General features: G+C 37.6%; 1 protein-coding gene across 1 annotated transcript in view; it reads right to left on the bottom strand.

Annotated features, from left to right (window-relative positions):
- Positions 1 to 23050, bottom strand: part of LOC126183377 (protein unc-79 homolog) — an 852060-nt gene that overhangs the window by 534722 nt on the left and 294288 nt on the right. Inside the window, 1 exon segment of the mRNA XM_049925310.1 lies at positions 4719 to 4867. Coding sequence (XP_049781267.1) covers positions 4719 to 4867 — 149 coding nt within the window.

The raw sequence follows: 23050 nt of genomic DNA, 5'->3' as shown, positions 1-23050 counted from the left end.
GATGCTAAAGTTCGGGCCATCGTCACTGCATATTTTCACAGAGCTGTCAGAAAGCATCACAGTAGTACGTAGAATTCACTGTTTGGTTGGGTAGGATGAATTCTTTGTGCACAATTCACTTGGTATCAAAGAAAATGATGATCATGCTCTTCACTTTGCTCTTCACCTGTCTCACTTTTTTGGGTCTTGGAGAGCCCAGGCTCTTCCTCTGAGTTGATTGTTGCTCTCTCTCTGGGTCATAATCATAAATCGAGCTCTCATCGCTGGTGATAACCCGTGACAATAAGGTTGGATCATCAGATGCAGTATGACGAAGGTCCGTGCTCACTTCTGTTCATGGATGCATCATAAAATCACCACACACCAAACACAGAGTATTACGGAAATCACTGTGGACACACAGCATGTTCTCCCAGCTGAATGCCACTTCGCACACTGGCTCATCAGATGTGAAGCTCTCGCCACCTAACAGTGCAAAGCTCTACGACTCCTACTTTACAGATGGCAGCACCAGTCATGAAAATTTTGGATTCCACCTCGTAGAGTACATTTTGAAAGGGGATCTTGAGTACCCAGAAAATTGACATGGACTCCATTCTGATCTATCATTCAATCTGGAGAAAACTGTAACAGTGCCTAGCATTAACAAGCTGGGCATTCCAAAGAATCTCAAATTATGTGATTTATTACAGAGATTTAAAGCTATGTCCAAGCAATACTCTCACTCCATGTAAAATTCACTGGATATTGTCATTCCTTCAATCAGCCTGCATGAAAATGTATATTGGTATTAATGCTGAGAAATGCATGAATGCAAAGAATAATTTTGAAAAGAAAAAAATCAGTCTCATGAATAACAGTTTTTTGAGCACAACTACTCAAAAATTGTTAAAATAAGTGATGAGGAACTAGTGACAAAGCTAGACACTGCTTGCAGATTTTCATTATGGCTATATGTTGAAGAAATTTAAGCCAAAAATTGTTAAAATGTGTCACACAGACACTGATTATTTGATAGATTATGTAACCACCTCAAATATTTAAGATGTTATTAAAAGTAATTTGCATAGTTGGTTTGACATTTTGGCTTGCCCTGGTAATAGCATTCATAACATCCCATGTGTCACTAACACTACAGAATTCATAGGATAGAGAGCAACAATGTATGCTCTCAAAACTGAGGCGCTACTTGAAATGTGTAGAGCAAAAGGGGCAAAATCATTATCAAGTAAGAAACTTGGCGTTGATGATTATCAGTTATGTTTGTTACATAATACTGAAAAATCAACACTGGAGTATATAATATGAGCAAAGCTGCAAAGTGTTTCAACCACAAAGCACTGCAAATTGGCTCTTTTGACTAATGATGGCAAGTGTTGCATACTTTACGGTCAAGTGAGCACATTAGCATGAGGTCACTGCCATCTGAAGAAAGATGATGATGATTGATTTAATTGTAAATGCCTGTCAAACAGGTAAAAAACATAAATATCTGTAAAAAATGTGAATAATATAAATACATGAAAATGTAAATATGAATACCAACTTTCTGACATATGCTTTTCCATGGAAATTTGGTGATCCATCATAATTGCTCAGATAGTGGAAAATATTGAATATAACTACACTGCATTAAAAATTTTCGCAATAAGTTTTATATGTAGCATATCTTTTTGTTTTACTTTTTGCTTTCCATCACATTCCCTCTGCAGTTTTTGATTCATTCAGTGGTAGTGAGTTCACACACATAAACCCCCCCACCCGCTCATGCTCTCTCTCTCTCTCTCTCTCTCTCTCTCTCTCTCTCTCTCTCTCTCTCTCTCTCTTTCTGTCCATGTCACAGCAAGTGGCCCTGCACTGATGCCCATAAAATGCATGCATGTATTTGTGTGTGTGTGTGTGTGTGTGTGTGTGTGTGTGTGTGTGTGTGTTTGTGTGTGTGTGGTAACAATAAAGTAAAAGTACTTATATTTTTTCTGAACATGATGCAAAGACTTCAGGTATTTTTTTTTTTTTAATTTAGTCACATCACATTTAATGATGAGGCAGAGGTGGAAAGATTTGAAGTTTACTGAGGTGTACAAATCAAGGAAATATGTTGTGGACACATCTATGTGAAATGAAATTTAATCAAAAGGCAGAGAGGTAGGGAAAATATTTTAATTTAACTGATGGGACAGTATTGACAGTAATCTATTACAATATGGCTGAACAATTTGTTACACTTTTGAAGCAATTTGTTACAGTTCTGGGGTAATTTGTTGCTATTTTAGGAAAATTGTTATGGTTTCAGGGCAATTTGTTGCAATTTGGGGGCAAAATGTTGCAGTCTGGGGGAAAGCTAACACATATTTGGGCAAGCTCATACAGTTAGGGCAAGTCAACACAATTTAGAGCAAACTGATACAGTTTTAGGGACAATTTGTTACAGTTTGTGGGGAAAGGGGCAGGTTGATACAGTTTTGAGACAATCTATTATTGTTTTGTGGCAATTTCTTACAATTTTGCTGACCAGCATTTTCCACTGACCATCATACTCCAGTGGCCATCAGTCTCCACTGACCATCATTCTCCACTGACCTCCAGTCTCTGCAGACCCTCATTTTTTTTCTCTTAACAATCATACTCCATTCGGTATCATTCCCCATTGACAATTACAGTCAGTCAGCTAATGTTCCATAAATCACTTGCAGGAGTCTTTTACTGCAATGGTGTGGAATGAGTCAGTTTATAAAATATGCATAAATGATAATTGTTAATGGAAATGAATGTATTATTTTTTAGTTATACTCAACCCACAACACTTAAAAATTATTTTTTATAATTTTTTAAATTTTTTACGGGATACTAGTTTTCAAAAAGGAATTTGTTCATGGAGTAGAAGGAGTTGTCCAGGATAAATGATTTTATGTTAGATTTAAAACTTCTTGATTGTCCGTCATTCTCTATTGAAATCATTCTCTCCATTGACCATCATTCTCTCCATTGATCATCATTGTCCACTGACCATCATTCTCTGCATTGACCATCATTCTCTCCATTGATCATCATTCTTCACTGAACATCATTCTCCATCGACCATCATTCTCTCCACTGACCATCAATCTCCATTAAGCACCATTCTCCATTGACCTCACAGTTAGTTCGTTAATGATCCAGAGACTTTTGGAGGACACCTTTACTGCAATGATATGGAATGAGTCAGTTTATGAAATATGTAAAAATCTTTAGTGTTAATACAAGTGATCATTTTATTTTTTAAGTCCTATACAAGACACTACACTTAAAATTTTTTTATTTTTTAATTTTTTAAGACCTGACAGGTTTTAAACAGAAATTCATGCATGCAATAGAAGGAATTGTCAAGGAGAAATGATTTTATGTTAGAGTTGAAACTTCTCCATTGACCAAGATGCAAAGGAATTAAAGATTAGCTGCCAGTGGGCATTGACTTATAACAATGGGCAAGTTGGAAGATGGTGGTGGTAGTTAGTGTTTAACGTCCCGTCGACAACGAGGTCATTAGAGACGGAGCGCAAGCTCGGGTTAGGGAAGGATTGGGAAGGATATCGGCCATACCCTTTCAAAGGAACCATCCCGGCATTTGCCTGAAACGATTTAGGGAAATCACGGAAAACCTAAATCAGGATGGCCGGAGACGGGATTGAACCGTTGTCCTCCCGAATGCAAAAGTTGGAAGATTTGTGGTGGACTGGCATTAGGGCCCTACTAATGTAGCATGACAGCAGAACAGATAGTTAGAATTAGTCATTGTACTAAACTGTAACCCATATGTGAACAGTACACTGTTCCTGGATCCATTCATAGCCGGCTGCGGTGGTCTCGCGGTTCTAGGTGCTCAGTCCGAAACTGCGCGACTGCTACGGTCGCAGGTTCGAATCCTGCCTCGGGCATGGATGTGTGTGATCTCCTTAGGTTAGTTAGGTTTAAGTAGTTCTAAGTTCTAGGGGACTGATGACCACAGATTTTAAGTCCCATAGTGCTCAGAGCCATTTGAACCATTTTTTATCCATTCATAGATTTTTGAGCCACATTGAGCATTTACATGAAGGAAATGCAACCAGTTGGTTGCTGAGCACACAGAGCAACTTTTCTAAGCTGAAAATGAACAGTTGCAGGCACAACAAGTAAACTTGTACAGGTATGTCAACTATGTCACATGTTTATATATTACCAACCAAGCTAAGTTCACACAGTGTTACCACAGACCACAGACCATGTTTTACATAGCTGTAAAATATTCCTTAATTTATGGAGATGAGTGTAGCTTTGTCAATAGAGACAACCATACCACAGTTATACATGGAGATGTATCATCATATCTGGAGCAGCTGATATCTATATATGTATAATTTGATTATAATAGAAGGAAACATTCCACGAAGGAAAAATATACCTAAAAACAAAGATGATGTGACTTACCAAATGAAAGTGCTGGCAGGTCGACAGACACACAAACGAACACAAACATACACACAAAATTCAAGCTTTCGCAGGAAAGAGGGATGAGGCAACAGTTTGTTGTGAAAGCTTGAATTTTGTGTGTATGTTTGTGTTCGTTTGTGTGTCTGTCGACCTGCCAGCACTTTCATTTGGTAAGTCACATCATCTTTGTTTTTAGGTATATGTATAATTTGACATAGTCACCATATCAGCTGCATTGACTTGGCCACTGATAAATTTATTACTAAACTTACTTTTTTATTGTAAGATTTTCTTGGCACCATATGAGGAAACCTGGCTGGTCCTTTGCTGCTTTGGTTAAAGCATCACCGTGCAAGCACAAAATGTGCAAACATTGGAGCATATAATACAAAATATTTGGTTCCTCTGTATTTGGAAGTTCCTGCAAGAATTCATGTTATACTTGGTTATAAAGATAAATTCATTTCTCGTCACAATGAAAATAGAAGACTATGTTTCAGAACAAAATATTATCACAAGTATGTACATGACACTTTTTGGACAGAGTACTGATCATCTTTTAATACATTTGTTTTCAACTATGTATTTTAATTATCTACATCTCCATGACTACTCTGCAATTCACACTTAAGTGCTTGGCAGAGGATTCGTAGAACCACTTTCACAGTATTTCTCAACTTTCCACTCTTGAACAACACACGGGAAAGTGAAGATCTAAATCCCTCCATGCAAGCTCTGATTTTCCTTGTTTTATTATGAAGGTCATTTCTCTCTATGTAAATGGAAGTCAATTTATTTTTGTATTTGAAAGAGTACACAGCTGATTGAAATTATGTGAAAAGATCTCACTTCAATGAAAAACACCTTTGTTTTAATTATTGGCACATAAACTTGCATTTAATATCTGTGACATCCCTATTTCATGATAATACAGAAGGAGCTACTATTCTTTGAAGTTTTTAAAAGTCCTCCATCAATCATATGTGGTGAGAACTCCATATCGTGCAGAAGTACTCCAGTAGAAAATGGACTAACATAGTTAAAAAGTAGTCTTTTTAGAAGAGCTGTTGCATGTTCTTAGTGTTCTGATAATAAAATGTAGTCTTTGGTTCACCTTTCCACAACATTTTCTATGTGATGATTCCAGTTTCAGTTGTTAGTAATTATAATGTCTGTGCATTAACTTAAACTGAAAGCCTTTAAATTTGTATGATTTATCATGTAACCAAAATTCAAAAGATTTTTAAATGTGGTACTCATGTGGAGAATGTCACACTTCTCATAGTTGTTTCTTGTCACACCTTACAGATATCTTGTCTAAATCATTCTGTAATTTGTTCTGATCTTCTGATGACTTAACAATATGGCTAATGTAAGCAACATCTGTAAACAATCTAAGAGAGCTGCTCAGATCCTTTCCTAAATCATTTATATTGATTAGGAACAGCAGGGAGTCTATAACACTTCCTTGGTGGATAATAAACATACAAATATTGCAGACTGATGTAGTGCATTAAATTTCTTTAGCACTCACTTGAAGTATCCATTAAGCTAATCTATAGTATATAACAAGATGACCAGTACTCTGCCTGGGAAGTATAATGTAGAAACATGCATAACTGTAGAACAAACACATTCAGAAAAATATATATAGATAGCCATAGAAGCATTTGAAAGTTGCACTGATTTTATAGTATATGTTGAACATCATAACAAAATTTCATTCATACAATCTGTACAGTCAAAGTCATCAGCTCCTTTATAATTTTCCTTTTTTTTTTTAATCACAAAGAAAGCTCATGTGCCACAATCAAGGTTGTTGAGTAAACAAATTAGATAAAAGTGAGGACTAAATAATTCGCATTGCTGACTTATGTTTTTCTTTAAACATTTCTGTCAATCTTTAGTGTACTACCTTTTCCAACTTTTAAAGTTAAGTCTTCGCCTATGAAGCTGATATATTGGGCAGGTAGATTTCCCCTGGGTGACTTCAATGTAGATCCCTTCTGTCAATCAAATTTTTATCATAGTCAGGGTTTACCATCCTAATTCTTGCTGTAAATAGTCAAATGGTCCAGCTATGATAAACAAACTAACTTGTTTTATCTGTACCTGTCACTGACCCATACTAAAGCAGCCATGATGCAAGGAAATACACTCCTAGAAATTGAAATAAGAACACCGTGAATTCATTGTCCCAGGAAGGGGAAACTTTATTGACACATTCCTGGGGTCAGATACATCACATGATCACACTGACAGAACCACAGGCACATAGACACAGGCAACAGAGCATGCACAATGTCGGCACTAGTACAGTGTATATCCACCTTTCGCAGCAATGCAGGCTGCTATTCTCCCATGGAGATGATCGTAGAGATGCTGGATGTAGTCCTGTGGAACGGCTTGCCATGCCATTTCCACCTGGCGCCTCAGTTGGACCAGCGTTCGTGCTGGACGTGCAGACCGCGTGAGACGACGCTTCATCCAGTCCCAAACATGCTCAATGGGGGACAGATCCGGAGATCTTGCTGGCCAGGCTAGTTGACTTACACCTTCTAGAGCACGTTGGGTGGCACGGGATACATGCGGACGTGCATTGTCCTGTTGGAACAGCAAGTTCCCTTGCCGGTCTAGGAATGGTAGAACGATGGGTTCGATGACGGTTTGGATGTACCGTGCACTATTCAGTATCCCCTCGACGATCACCAGTGGTGTACGGCCAGTGTAGGAGATCGCTCCCCACACCATAAAGCCGGGTGTTGGCCCTGTGTGCCTCGGTCGTATGCAGTCCTGATTGTGGTGCTCCCTGCACGGCGCCAAACACGCATACGACCATCATTGGCACCAAGGCAAAAGCGACTCTCATCGCTGAAGACGACACGTCTCCATTCGTCCCTCCATTCACGCCTGTCGCGACACCACTGGAGGCGGGCTGCACGATGTTGGGGCGTGAGTGGAAGACGGCCTAACGGTGTGCGGGACCGTAGCCCAGCTTCATGGAGACAGTTGCGAATGGTCCTCCCCGATACCCCAGGAGCAACAGTGTCCCTAATTTGCTGGGAAGTGGCGGTGCGGTCCCCTACGGCACTGCGTAGGATCCTACGGTCTTGGCGTGCATCCGTGCGTCGCTGCGGTCCGGTCCCAGGTCGACGGGCACGTGCACCTTCTGCCGACCACTGGCGACAACATCGATGTACTGTGGAGACCTCACGCCCCACGTGTTGAGCAATTCGGCGGTACGTCCACCCGGCCTCCCGCATGCCCACTATACGCCCTCGCTCAAAGTCCGTCAACTGCACATACGGTTCACGTCCACGCTGTCGCGGCATGCTACCAGTGTTAAAGACTGCGATGGAGCTCCGTACGCCACGGCAAACTGGCTGACACTGACGGCGGCGGTGCACAAATGCTGCGCAGCTAGCGCCATTCGACGGCCAACACCGCGGTTCCTGGTGTGTCCGCTGTGCCGTGCGTGTGATCATTGCTTGTACAGCCCTCTCGCAGTGTCCGGAGCAAGTATGGTGGGTCTGACACACTGGTGTCAATGTGTTCTTTTTTCCATTTCCAGTAGTGTACTTATAATGCAAGTCATTGGTAAAGCCTGCATCTAACAACAGTTCATATCAAGAACAAACTAAATATTAGCTTAACTGTAGTCTAAAAAATTTCTCATTAACATTTAAATTTCACTAACAAGGGAAGCATACACCTAAGAGATCACCAATTTTTGCATGACTTTAGTACATATTTAAATGTAACAAATTCTGAGCCATTAGGATGTACTTCACAAGTATTTTGAAGAAATAAAGGGGTTATACTTTTACAATCCTATTTAAGCCTATACGAATTCACCATCGATCAGCAGTGTTAGGGCCAATTGGCAAAGTTGGTGGACTAGAACTATGCACATAATGCATTCCAACCATATTTTGAACAAACTTGAGTCAAAGATCCCTAGACAAAAGCCAACAAGCAATAACTTAGATTAGGTTTACAAATAATATACATTTTCAAAGTGAAGACATGACTACATGCTGGCCATTTATATAACTGAATTTTTTAATCCTATTCCATGACAGAAACTGATATATGGAGTATGAGGAGTTATCAAGTAGAAATTATTTCAATGTGTTTTTAAAACTTTCATAATGTGTCAGTACCTTTCATTTGTAAGAGTGGTGGTCAAATAGTTTTATGAGTGCATACCTTCCTCTTTTGTGTGCAAGATTTAGGCCAAATTGTGAATTTTATATTTATAAATGCTATTGTTAATTTTGAAATTTTACCAGATTATTCACAACAAAATCAAGTAACTGTATTATGAGGCTGTTATAATATGCATAATTTTTTAAATAGTTGCCTATATTAAGTCTGAGGAAAGATATCAGATATTATCTTTTCAGTATATTTCTGTGCAATGAATACCTAGTGCCTATATGTGGAATTGTGTCAGAAAGTTACTCCATATGACATAAATGAATGGGAGTATAGAGAGTAAGTTAATTTTCTAATGCTTTCATCACCAGACTCAGTAAATTCTTAAAGAGAAAATGTGTGTGAACTTGAGCATTTGAGCTGATGTGTAATAAGTGACTTTCAATTCAGTTTCTGACAAATATGCACACCCAGAAATTTTGAACAATCAATTTTATGTCTTTCTTATTACCCATGCTGTACCATTACTGGTGTTCTTCACTTCTACAGAATTGAATGAACTGTGTTTGAACTGATAGATTTGTTTCCAAGAACCTATGAGTAAACTTTTGCACATTTCTTCTATTGCTCTTACTCTTGCAGCTATGTTATGCTTGATTATGATGGTTGCATTATCAGCAAAGAGTGATGTTTATGCCCATCAGTGTAAAATGGGAGATTATTTATACAGAGCAGACACAGGAATAGTACCAGTTTTGAACCTGTGGAACTCTAGTTGTAAACTACTCATTTTACTTTTGCAAAAGGCAACTGCTAACTAATAATCTTCACCATCTAACATTTCTCTTTCTGTTTTTGCATGATGCTCAGACAAAGTGCATAAACTGAATTCAATTTAAGTAAATACTGTGATTATTAACATTGTTTCCCAAGCCTTAATATTTTAGTGCATGATACTAAATGCACTATCCAATTTCCCTATTCTTACAGTATTTGAAATTTAAATTATTTTAATCTCTTCCTGAACTGCCCACCTGGATGGAGAGGTTCACCTAAAAGAAGAGGAATTTTCACACCTGTAATTGCTGGAAATTAATCACATGTGATTGTAGGCCACCCTAATTCTCTCAACAGACAAATAAGGGCTGCTGAATTGTCTTGAAGTACAGCTCTGGGTAAACAAAGGTCCCTTCTGATTGAAATTATTGATAGGAGACTATTTTGTCTGCAAGTGTGAGTATATCATGCATTCCTGTTAGTCATTCACATCTCATCTTGTATTTGTCTCCTGAGCCTTTGTCAGCTTTCTGCTGCACCCTCTATACTACATTTCAGAATTCTGAAATTCTGAAATCAAATTCATGAGTGTCCTCATTCATCACTGAAGATGACACAATCCAGAATACCTTGTCTTTGTTTAGCAACATATTGTTTACAAAGTTGGAGTAAGCTTTAGAGTGGGTAACAACTGCAGATGATAAGGACATAGTTCTAGGTGTCTCTTTTGTCTCCACATAGACATACTGGAACTGCTAATTCATGACTACCCTACAGAACTGATTTCCTGTGGCTATGCATGAAAGCCTCTCTGACTCATTCAAAATGTTCTTCGGTCACCCTTTGTTGTCATGTACTACTCCCTTTGCAGAGAGAGCCAGTGTTTTCAAACTGATGATACCATCTATGGGTATTATTATGACATGGAGGATTACTAAGGAACTTAATACAGAATGCATGTAGCACTCTAAAACAGACTGAGTCCTTTCAAACTATAAAACACAACAAGCTATCTGGCTGCTAGTAGCCATTATTGTTACTAGCACTTTCTAATTGGATGCACAGGAAACAATGCATGTGCATGTACACAAGTATACAAACAAAACTGTTTGAACTGCTCTTTTATTTGATGCATGACTTGTAATTGTACGTTGAATGTAATGCATGCAACAAAGCCTTAAAATACCAATTTTCCTGAAACACACAGTTAGTTCTAAACTACAAAAGGATTCAAACAAGATGTCACATATAGATTTAAATAGCTCCCATTTTTATATTGTTCTTCGATAAATTGAGCAATAATTTTTATTAGTTAATGCATATATAGAGTCCCTTTTGGACAAAAAGTTTATAATTTGTAGGTTGTGCCCTCCTTTTTCAGACAGATTTGTATAGTGCACACTGTTTCTCAACAAAGACTGCTAAACACCTAAAGACATAATACTAAGTATATGGCAACAAACTTGAAAACTTGCTAAACATAAAATATTATACTTTTGATGGTTTAGCAATGTGTGACAATGGACTCTGTGAACTGGGCAAAACTGACTCTTGATGGTTCATTTGTTCACAGCATGTTCCACTTATTAGTCAAATTATATATTTCCCAAATACTTTGCATATGGCCCTAGTTTCACTGGTACAGACCAAATGTGTAGGGACCAGGAAGGGCCAACTATCATTCAGATGAACACATGGATGCCTGTTGACATGCTTACTGGGAAATTCTACCCATCTCTGTCATGAAGTTGGAGCCTTACATCATTTGGTATTAAATAAGGTGTAATCTGAAGTTCAGCAACTTCATTTCAGCTTTATGAAATCTTCATCAGCACTACATGATTATTTCACAATGGTTACTTTTACTTGTTTATTAAAATTTGATGGGATTTGGCATCTCCATAGGTACACATCATAACATTCACCGAACACAGAAAAAAAATTAATTAAAACTTGACAATCTATGAAACCACAATATAAAAGTTACATTGAAAACAAAAACAACAATAACTGTAAGAAACAAACAATAAAAAAATTCTTAATTTTATATGTCTTAATAATGAACATAGGAAGGGAAATGTGTTGACCATGTCTGTTAGTAGGAACTTCCCTAGGATGTGCCTCTTTGGGAACAGTACTGGATGGCCAATTCGGTGGATCTTCTGGATGATTTGTTTAGGTCTTTGCATCAATATCAAATGTTCACTCATATTTAAAATTACTTCTAATGTTATTGTATTAATCAGATCTTATTTTAAATAGTGCTTGCAGGATATTTTATGTGATGTTAACATTCATTTCCTATTTATTTGGAAGCAGTATAATGCCATATTTGACATTTCATTCTATATGCCTGTCAATTGGAGAAAAGGTATCAATTACATTGGGGTCACCAGTGGTAAACTCCTATGTTGCCAAAAATAATTAATATAAATATGCATTCCTGAGTGTTGTAAATACACTGATGAGCCAAAACATTATGTTGACAGGTAATAGAAATACAGGAATGGAGTAGACATGAATGGGTCATCATTCTAGTGATGATACAGGCTGTTAATGGGAAAATCCACTGACATGAGACTTTGACAAACAGCAGATTGTTATGCCTCAGCACCTGGAAATGAGCATCTTTGAAATGACACAGTTAGTCAGCTGTTTGTGTGCTACTGTCACGAGCATCTGTGGAGAGTGGTTGAAGCACAATGAAAGCACAAAATGGGGAGGGTAGAGCCTTGCCTGCCATGTAAATGAGGAAAGGCAGTAATCTCTGATAGATCTGATGACAAAGTACAATGCTTGTGCAGGCACAAGTGTTTCAGAATATGCCATTCAGAGTACATTTTTGAATGTGGCTCAGCAGTGAATGGCCCCTATATGTTTCCATATTGACACAATGACACTGTCAGTTACAATTGCATTGGACATGAGATCATCAAGATTGTACCATGAATAAATGGAAATGTGTTGCCCAGTCAGATGAATCATGTCTGTGATCAAATCCAGCTACACTGTAGCCCAGGTGGACGGTTGCTCGAAACTGGTGGGGGCAGTATTATGCTATGGGGATATTGATATGGGCTTCCATGGGATCTGTGGTAGTAACTAAAAGCACCAATACAGCTCTGGACTATGTGAATGCTATTGTGAACCATCCAAACCCAGTCATGCTTGATGTCTTCCCCAACAGTGACGACATCCTCTAACAGAATAACTGTCCATGTTGCAAGTCTAGAATCATTTTACAGTGGTTTGAGGAGCGTGATAGTGAAAAAACATTGATAGCTTTGCCATAAAATTTGCCTGATCAGAACTCATAGTAACACATGGCACTAGCTCTGTATCCACAAACCACCATCCCATAATTTATGGGGACTGCACAGTGTGTGCATAGACAACTGATCCCACATACTTCCAGATACCCAAAAAGAGCTTGTGAAACCCATGCCACGCTGAACTGCTGCTGTACTGGATCCCTAAATTGGACCAACATATCATAAACCACATGATCATAATGTTTCCACTCACCAGTGTATGAGCCCTGCCCAAGAGAAGCTTGGCAAGATTGCGCATGATGGCTCCCTTGACTATTTAGAAATGAGTCCTGACACTAAAATGAAATTAGTAGAGGAGGTTATGCAGTACATGGAAAGAAACTTCTAAGCAAATGCAAGACAACCCATAATCACTTTAGAATATATACACTGATCAGTGAGAACATTATTACCGCCTACCTAATAGCTGGTGTGTCCACCTATGGTATGGATAACAGCAGCAATGCGTTGTGCCAAGGAGGCAATGAGACCTTGTTAGTTCACTGGAGGGAGTTGGCACCACATCTGCGCACACAAGTCACCTAACACCCTTAAATTCTGTTGAGAGGGGCAATTAGCTCACATCCCAGATGTGTTCGATTAGGTTTTGGTCTGGCAAGTGGGGGGCCAGTTCAATTGCAGCCTGCCATTATATTCCTCGAACCACTCCATCTCACTCCTGGTCTTGTGACATGGAACATTATCTTGTTGAAAAATGCTGCTACTGTCAGGAAATATGTTCACCATGAAGGGATGTATGTGGTCTGAAAATAGTGTACAATACTCCTTGACTGTCATCGGGCCTTCCACAAGCTCCACTGGTCCCATGGATGCCCACATGTATGTTCCCCAGAGAATAGTGGAGCTACCACCTGCTTGTCTCCATTCTGCAGTAGATGAAGAAGGTATTGGCATTCATAAGACCATGCAATGCTCTGATACTGCACCAATGTCCAGTGCTGATGGTCATATGTCAATTTCAGTCATACTTGCCACTGTAAAAGTATTAACATTGGCACATGCATGGGTCAATGGCTGCCGAGCCCCATTGTTAGGAATGTTGAGACACACTTGTCCTCTGCCCACCATTAAAGTCTTCCCTGTTTACCAGTATGCTCAGCCTATGATGTCTGACATCTGTAATGAGGGGTGGCTGCCCAGCCCCACAACATCTGCATGTGGTTTCACCCTGGTTTGAAGGCACCCATCACAGCACTCCTAGAACCCCTGAGAAATCATGTTAGCCTCTAGGCCATTGCAATCTGCCCTCAGTGAAACTCTGATAGACTGCACACCTTCCCCATTCTGCACACAAACAGCACACTGTCTGTGTGTCTGACTAGTAGTCATTGCCCACCAGGTGACATTGCTATCATCTCGATGGCTGTATATCAATAGTAGGTCATCGGTCATAATGTTCTGGTTTATCTGTCAGTCTATAAGCAAGTTTCAGAGTGGGGCACAGTATAGAGTTGACTTTGAAGGCTCTTAATATAATTTAGAATTTGAAATACAGTGAAAACATTTACTTTTCAATGGCATTTAAATGTCACCCATGCAAAGACATGGACTATTAGAATGAGAAGTTAACACAAAACTAATACTCAACAGTTCACTGGCAATTTGAGTAAGTTAACATATTAGTTTTTGCTCTGCCAAAAGATTTAAAAAATGATTCTTCTCTCAGCACTATTTATTAATGTAATATATATATATATATATATATATATATATATATATATATATATATATATATATATATATATATGTAATCAGTGTCAAACCTAATATGTTTCACGATCAGGTACTTTTCCTAGTTTAAACTGGGTCCTGCACTCTTGCATATCCAAGTGTATATGAGCACACACTTCAGTCCTATTTATATCATCTGATAACAGAATGCATTACAGCACATCAACTGGCATAACAGTCATATTTATTATTTTGGAAAGTACTGGTAGACTGTGGTTATGTTAGGAGTAAAGTTGACCACTCGTCAAATAGTGAAGTTAGCTTCCAGAATCAATCCTTTCTTGAGCTAGAGTACAAACCCACTGTCTCTACACCTCCCACACAAAAGTTTCCCCCCACTCTGCCCTACCATCACATTCCAATTCACGTGTGCACATCACCTTCATCATGCACAGCTCCCCACTGGCTTCAACATCTGTGCATCATGTGCCTAGCCCATACAGATGCCAGCCCTCCCTCCTGCATACCTAGCCATAAATCTGGCTAGCCCCTCTCAACCACCAGCTACCCACCCTCAATCACTTTGCCTTTCTCCTGCCTCTCTTTCCCTCTACCTACCCTATCTGACATAACACCTATCCAATCCACCCAACCTGCCAAACTACAATCATGGCATTGGACGTCTAGGTAGGGGCACAGGTGTGTGTGTGTGTGTGTGTGTGTGTGTGTGTGTGTGTGTGTGTGTGTGTGTGTGTGTGTGTGCGTGCGTGCGTGTGTGTGCACTCTACCTTGAAAAAGGAATGATTTTGAAACATAGCACATTTTCTTCTTTCTCTTTTATGTATGCCTGTCGATGATTCCATGCTGTTTGGTGAGTGGTCTCACTGACGTCTAAAATTACATATATTCTTTTGACATTATTAAACATTCCTGAAGCAAAAGTTATTACTTTCATCTCTAATAAATGGCACAGAATAAAGAAAAATAAACATTATGTACTTTAACTCAAAGAGAATTTGTTAACACTTGAATCTGCAACTTTAGAAATACATCCTGTAAGACTTGGATAATTTAAGATTGCTAGTCTATTTTGTTCAACTGTACAGCACAGAATTCAAGAAATGGTCTATAAAATTACCATGATGATTATGCTTCTTGTACAAACTCTTACCGCATATCCCTCCACCTGAAGAATATACCACCTTTCTAATATTACAATTTATATTCATGGACTTAGTAGCAGTCTTATTATCTCAGATGAGTTAGTGGACAGTAGCAGTCTTATTATCTCAGACAAGTTAGTGGACTTGGTTCCAACAGAAATTACAACATGGTCACATGTTCTTCTGTTTGTACAGGATTTTATATCTTTTCTCTGAACTTTAATTGCCTTTCCAAATCTCTTCTTGGTTTCCTATAGACCTTGCTCAATGTACAGAGTAAATAACAATGTGGACAGGCTACAGCCCTGTCTCACTCACTTCTCAACTACTACTTCCCTTTCATATCCTTCAACCCTTATAACTGAAGTCTGGTTTTTGTAAAAGTTGCAGATAACCTTTCACTTTATGTATTTTATCCCTCCTACCTTCAAAATTTCAAAGATTTTACTCAAGTCAACACTTTAACAAGCTTCCTCTGAATCTCCAAATTCTTCTATATATTCTTTCCAGCTTTCAGCCTTCACACTTTTTCTTGGTACTGGATTGCCATCTAAGCTCTTGATATCCCTATAGCTGCTTCTCTTCTGTCCAAAGATTGAGATGTAGCTAGGTGTGGTATCCCCACTTGCTACAATTCTCTCCTTAAATACATTATGTTATTTTCTGTTTTACATTTTACATGTAGAGCATCTGCAAAAGTTACTTAAAATATTTAATTTTCTATTGAAGCAGCAGCCATCTAAACTTTATTACTCACTGTGTACCTTCTTACTTGCCGATAACAGTACAACCGTTATTTTATACAGAAAATTTCTCTTTAAAGAAATATTAGTTATCAGCTATAGGTACAAACCACATAAACACGAAATTTCAGTGAGCAAGTGCGTTCTCAGTTCATGTTAAACAGCTAAATTGTCAACATTTATTTATTTATTTACTTTTTTTGTGTGTAGGCCATCAAACTGATGTCTTTTGCAAAGTCATACACAGGTTGAGTAGATTACTATGCATGGAACTAACATACAGTAGTGGTACATACATTTGTCTTACTATTCTAATTATATTGTGTGTTACAAGAGAGGGCAAGTAGCTTAGAATTCACTGAGTGAATATAAACATTTATTTACTAAGAATGCTTTTAACTTCTTTTGAAACTGCTTTGGTACACAAGTTTCCAAAGCTTGTGGCAGCTTGTTGAACCATATTTGCCCATTAATATATGGACTATTGTCAGCTATTTCTAATTTTGTCCTCTGTCTGAAGCATTTCCCTTACTTCTAGTATCTTAATTATGTGTATCACTGCACTTATTTGGTTTGTTTTTACTATTCAGAAAAAGTATAATAAGTTAATACAAATACCAGGAATGTACTGTTAGTCATTTATGTGTACAAAGGTTTCATGACAGGACTCTCTTGACTTTGGTCCATGTATTAACCTAATGGCTCTATTCCGTAACACTAATATTCTGTTCAGGTGCAGGTCTGTCACACAACCCCACAGTTCAATACCATAATTAAGAAATGGTTAAATTGTTACATAGTTAACAGTTTTTTGTGTTTGGACTGGCACTATTTTTGCCAACTGGCTCATAAGATACAAGCTACTGTGGATTTTCTTACACACTTTTCTGTAACACTAATATTCTGTTGAAGGTGCAGGTCTGTCACACAACCCCCACAGTTCAATACCGTAATTAAGAAATGGAAATTGTTACATAGTTAACAGTTTTTTGTGTTTGGACTGGCACTATTTTTGCCAACTGGCTCATAAGATACAAGCTACTGCGGATTTTCTCACACACAGAAGTAATTTGATTTACCCAACAGAGATTTTTGTCCAGATAGACACCATGAAATTTAATGTTATTGGTTTCTGCTGATGTAACACCACAAATATTGTTTATTTCAGCCTCATGAGAACCAGTTATCTTAAATGTTAGTAGCTGGGATATACTGACATTGGTGTTTAGACCCTGATGTAGAAAATAAGTGGTTATTTCTGCCACACTCTTAGTTGTAACTGAGTGTAATGTCTCCAAGTCTTTTCCATAAAACAAGAGGTGTATGTCATCAGCATAGGTTACTAGATATGAGTTGAATGGTTGTATCAAGTCACTGATATAAACCAAGAAGACAAAGGGACCAAGGATCAATCTCTGCAGTACTCCCTGGATTACTCTATATATAGAAGATTGGAAATCTATTACCTTCTTATCCATTTTAGATAAAAGTTTAGTACATTGTTTGCAATTTGTCAAGTATATGGTCAATAACTGCATAGATGAGTCTTTGATGTTGCAAGCCTTCAGTTTCTCAATGAGCAACCAATGGTTGACTGGGTCAAAGGCTTTGGAAAGATCTAAGAATATGCCAACTGTCTTCATACCTTGGTCTAGGAGAGTGTAAACTTTACAGAGAAATTCAGCAACTGCAGTAGTTGTGCACCAATCTTTCCTGAAGCAATGCTGTGTTTTTTTAGACATTTGTTCTTTGTAAAAAGAGCAGAGAGCTGAGAAAAGATAACCATTTTAAAATCCTTACTAAAGGTAGTGATCTAAAATATGAATTTTTTAACTACAACATTCGATGTGTCATCCATCCAGCTGATAACTTGCTCTTTAATATGAGGATTATATTTCTTATATCATTTTATTTAACCTCATTACATTCAAAACTCACTGCTTGAGGGGTGTGCTTTGGTATTTCTTGGTACATTTCTAAAGTGTGTGTTGAATTTCCTGTTCTAGATATGAAATGTTTAGGAAAAAGGTTACATAATGCTTTGGGTTCTTTTATAATGTTACCATCCTGTATAATGCAAAAGGGTTTACTGTCCCTAGTTGTGGAGATTTTTTGATACTTATTGATCAGTTTCTACAACATCTTGCTTACATTTGTAGATTAAGAGATTTCATTACTGTGGACTTGTCTTCTAAGGTTTGAAAGTTCTGCTTTAAAGGTTTTCTTAGTTGTGTTATATTTTTGTTTTTTAAATTTACTGTATTGTTAATTTGTACAGGACATCCAAGTCATGAATATTTTACCTGAGCTTAACAAGGGTGGATGGAAGTCTGTGTTTGTTATTTCTTCCACTCTGACAGTGTATTGGTCTTGTCTGCATGTCTTTAATAGGACAACAGGAATCAAAGTGTCTCAATAGGATGTTACAAAACTCATCCCATTTGTTATCTGATCCTTCCACATCATAGAGTTGATCACACTTCTCCTCAGCTAGTTTAATTTTCAGAGAGTTCATGTTACTATTGCTCATAACTCGTTTTGTTTCAAATGTTTTTGGTATTATTTTAGGAGCTGTTTTTCTATATTCCATCTGTTGTGCAGGGTGGTCTGAGTAATGAAAGTCTGTTACTAACCTTAGCAGTGTCTTCAGCAATTTTGTTAATTATTGGATAATCTTTCTTGGTAGAACTAGAATCTGAGACTTTGGTATCCATAGTAACTATATTTCTAAGATTGCATGAAGTTAATAAAGTTTCATGTTAGCAATGCTGTTGGAGTTTGCATCAATGTTAAGGTCTCCAACTATAGTAAGGTCATTGGGACAAGTTTGCCTAATTATGGTATTGATGCTGTTGATAAAATGGATTACATATGTACAAGGTGATCTGTATATTTGTATTACTTTGTGTTTTACAATATTGACTCCATCTCTTTTAGATGAATTGCAATACCACTAACTTCTAATATCCCCTCTTCACTGTACTGCTCAATAAATGCAAGTTTCTTACATGTAATATGTTCTCTCACAAGTAGATTGCCACACCTCTATCCTTATGCTGTTTCCTATAATAACTATATACCAGTAGATGACCATCTAGTTTATAACAGTTTATTTCATTACATTTTAGACCACATTCAGTAAACATCTTTGTCACACTTATTTCATTAACATTATACAGTTAGTTACTATGTGTAAGTTAGTCGATTTGTGTTGAATAATCACAATGTATTTATCAATGTGATTCAGTACAGTAGCTGTGATTGTTAAAGCTGGGGCTGAACAGTAAAACTGTGCAGTAATTATATAACCAAATCAAATTACATGTTATTTTCCCAAAAAAAACTTGATGATTTAAGTGTAGAGCAAATTTGTTATCACTTTTTTAAACAATCATAATGTAGATGAAGTGCTCACTTATGACCTGTATAAATGCTTGAATACAAGTTGTTTATCATAATATTACTTGTATTAATAAATATGAGAAGATCTCACAAGTTTTTTATGTGGTGCTGAGTTTGCTGTTTAACAACTTGTCATCAAATCAAATAATCCCAGGAGGCCAGAAAAAAAGACTGCAAGACTTCTGAGATAAAATCCTGGTCAGTGATATTGCAAGGTCTGTTCAGTATTTCACTAGGTAGGCTCTATCTTTTCGTAGATATTATTGCTTCTATAGCTAGGCATGAACTCTAGTCATACCCAATAAGCCACTTTTACACTTTCTGTCAATCTCACTTTTATATGTATCTATTTTCATTTGCCTACTTCAATTGGTGCATTTTGTTTTTCTCCTTTTATGAATTAAATTCTACATCATCCACATTATGCATGGATTACTAATGGGCATTTTAATTTTACCTATTTTCCACTCTGCTGCCTTGACTATTTAAACTCACAGAGGTACCCATTCATCTTCTATTGTATTCTTTTTCTCTGTTTCCATCAATTATTGCCTAATGCTCACTGTGAAACTCTAAATAACCTGTGGTCCATTCAGTTTAAACAGGTCTCATCTCTTTAGTTTCCTAATTTTCTGAAATGTCTTCAGTTTTAATCTGCAGTTCATATTACATAAATCATAGAGCCTACATCTACCCATGGAATTCTTTTGCAGTTTAAAATTTAATTTCAAAATCTCTGTTTTACCATCCTATAACCTGTCTGAAACCTTCAAGTGCCTCTAGGTCTCTTGCATATATGCACCCTGCTTGTGTGATTCTTAAATCAAGTGTTCACAATGCCAGTCAATTGTTGTTGCTGTTGTTGTTGTGGTCTTCAGTCCAGAGACTGGTTTGATGCAGCTCTCCATGCTACTCTATCCTGTGCAAGACTCTTCATCTCCAAATAACTACTGCAACCTACAGCCTTCTGAATCTATCTAGCGTATTCATCTCTTGGTCTCCCTCTACAATTTTTACCCTCCATGCTTCTCTCCAGTACTAAACTGGTGACCCCTTGGTGCCTCAGAATGTGTCCTATCAACCAATCCCTTCTTCTAGTCAAGTTGTGCCACAAATTCCTCTTCTCTCCAATTCTATTCAGTACTTCCTCATTACCTATGCATCTAATCTTCAGCATTCTTCTGTAGCACCGCATTTTGAAAGCTTACATTCTCTTCTTGTCTAAACCACTTATTGTCTATGTTTCACTTCCATATGTGGCTACACTCCATATAAATACTTTCAGAAAAGACTTTCTGATACTTAAATCTACACTCGGTGTTAACAAATTTCTCTTCTTCAGAAACACTTTCCCTGCCATAGTCTGCATTTCATATCCTTTCTACTCTGAATATTGTCAGTTATTTTGCTCCCCAAATAGCAAAACTCATCTACAACTTTAAGTGTCTCATTTCCTAATATAATTCCCACAGCATCGCCTGATTTAATTCGACTACATTCCATTATCCTTGTTTTGCTTTTGTTGATGTTCATCTTATATTCTTGTTTCAAGACACTGCCCATCCCATTCAGCTGCCCTTCGACATCCTTTGTTGCCTCTGACAGAATTACAAAGTCGTCAGCAAATCTTTGTTTCTTCTCCATGGATTTTAATGCCAGCTTCAAATTTTTCTTTTGTTTCCTTTGCTGCTTGCTCAATATGCAGATTGAATAACATTGAGGATAGGCTACAGCCCTGTCTCACTCCCTTATGAACCACTGCATCCCTTTCATGCCCCTTGACTCTTATGACTACCATCTGGTTTCTGTACAAATTGTAAATCACCTCTCGCTCACTGTATTTTATCCCTTCCACCTTCAGAATGTGAAAGAGAGTATTCCAGTCAACATTGCCAAAAGCTTTCTCTAAGACTACAAATGCTAGAAATGTAGGTTTTTCTTTCCTTAGCCTGTCTTCTAAGATAAGCCATAGGATCAGTATTGCCTTATGTGTTCCAACATTTCTATGGTATCCAAACTGATTCTCCCTGAGGTCACCTCTACCAGTTTTTCCATTTTTCTGTAAAGAATTTGGGTTACTGTTTTGCAACCGTGACTTATTAAACTGACATTTCAATAATTTTCACATCTGTCAATACCTGTTTTCATTGGGATTGTAATTATTACATTTTTCTTGAAGTCTGAGGGTTTTCGCCTGTCTCATACATCTGATTCACGAGATGGAAGAGTTTTGTCATGGCTGGCTCTTGCAAGGCTAACAGTAGTTCTACTGGAACGTTGTCTACTCCCAGGGCCTTCTTTTAACTTAGGACTTTCAGTGCTCTCTCTAATTCTCCATGCAGTATCATATCTCTCATTTGATGTTAATCTACATCCTCTTCTATTTCCATAATATTGCCCTCAAGTACATCAATCTTGTATAGACTCTCTATATACTCCTTCCACCTTTCTGCCTTTCCCTTCTTTGCTTAGAGAGATTTTCGACCTGAGCTCTTGATATTCATACAGGTGATACTCTTTTCTCCAAAGATCTCTTTAATTTTCCTGTAGGCAGTATCTATCTTACCCATAGTGATACATGCTTATACATCCTTACATTTGTCCTCTAGCCATCCCTGCTTAGCCATTTTGCACTTCCTATTGATCTCATTTTTGAGATGTTTGTATTCCTTTTCACCTGCTTCATTTACTGCATTTTTATATTTTCTTTTTTCATCAATTAAATCCAATATCTCTTGTATTACCTAAGGATTTCTATTAGCCCATGTCTTTTCACCTACTTCATCCTCTGCTGCCTTCACTATTGCTTCTCTCGAAGCTACCCATTCTTCTTCTACTGTATTTCTGTCCCCTGTTCTTGTGAATCATACCATCTGAAACTCTCTGTAACCTCTGGTACTGTTAGTTTATCCAGGTACCACCTCCTTAAGTTCCTACCTTTCTGCTGTTTACCCACTATTATTTTTTTCCCTTCCTTCAATTTCCTTCTATTGAATTACAGGCTCCCCTAACAACTAATTTTTTTTTTTTTGCTCTTTTAACTCTGTCAATAATTACATTTATCTCGTCAAACATTCTTTTAATTTCATCATCATCTACAGAACTTGTGCCACTTTTCTGTTCTGATTTTATTCCTTCCTTGGCTATCACAATGCATTCACTATGCTGTTCATATTAGCTTATCTGCATTACCATTTTATTATACTTTATTAGACCCACGCCTACATTACTGCTATTTGATTATGTGTTGATACCTCTATACTCACCCAACCATAAGTCATGTTCTTCCTGTCACAACACTTCACTAATTCCCATTTACTCTAACTTCAAATGACAACATCCTACCAAATAGTACCCA

This window comes from Schistocerca cancellata, chromosome 4, assembly GCF_023864275.1.
Source record: "Schistocerca cancellata isolate TAMUIC-IGC-003103 chromosome 4, iqSchCanc2.1, whole genome shotgun sequence".
Lineage (NCBI taxonomy): Eukaryota > Metazoa > Arthropoda > Insecta > Orthoptera > Acrididae > Schistocerca > Schistocerca cancellata.
Note: the sequence above shows the minus strand (reverse complement) of the source record. Positions and strands in the feature narration are given on the sequence as shown.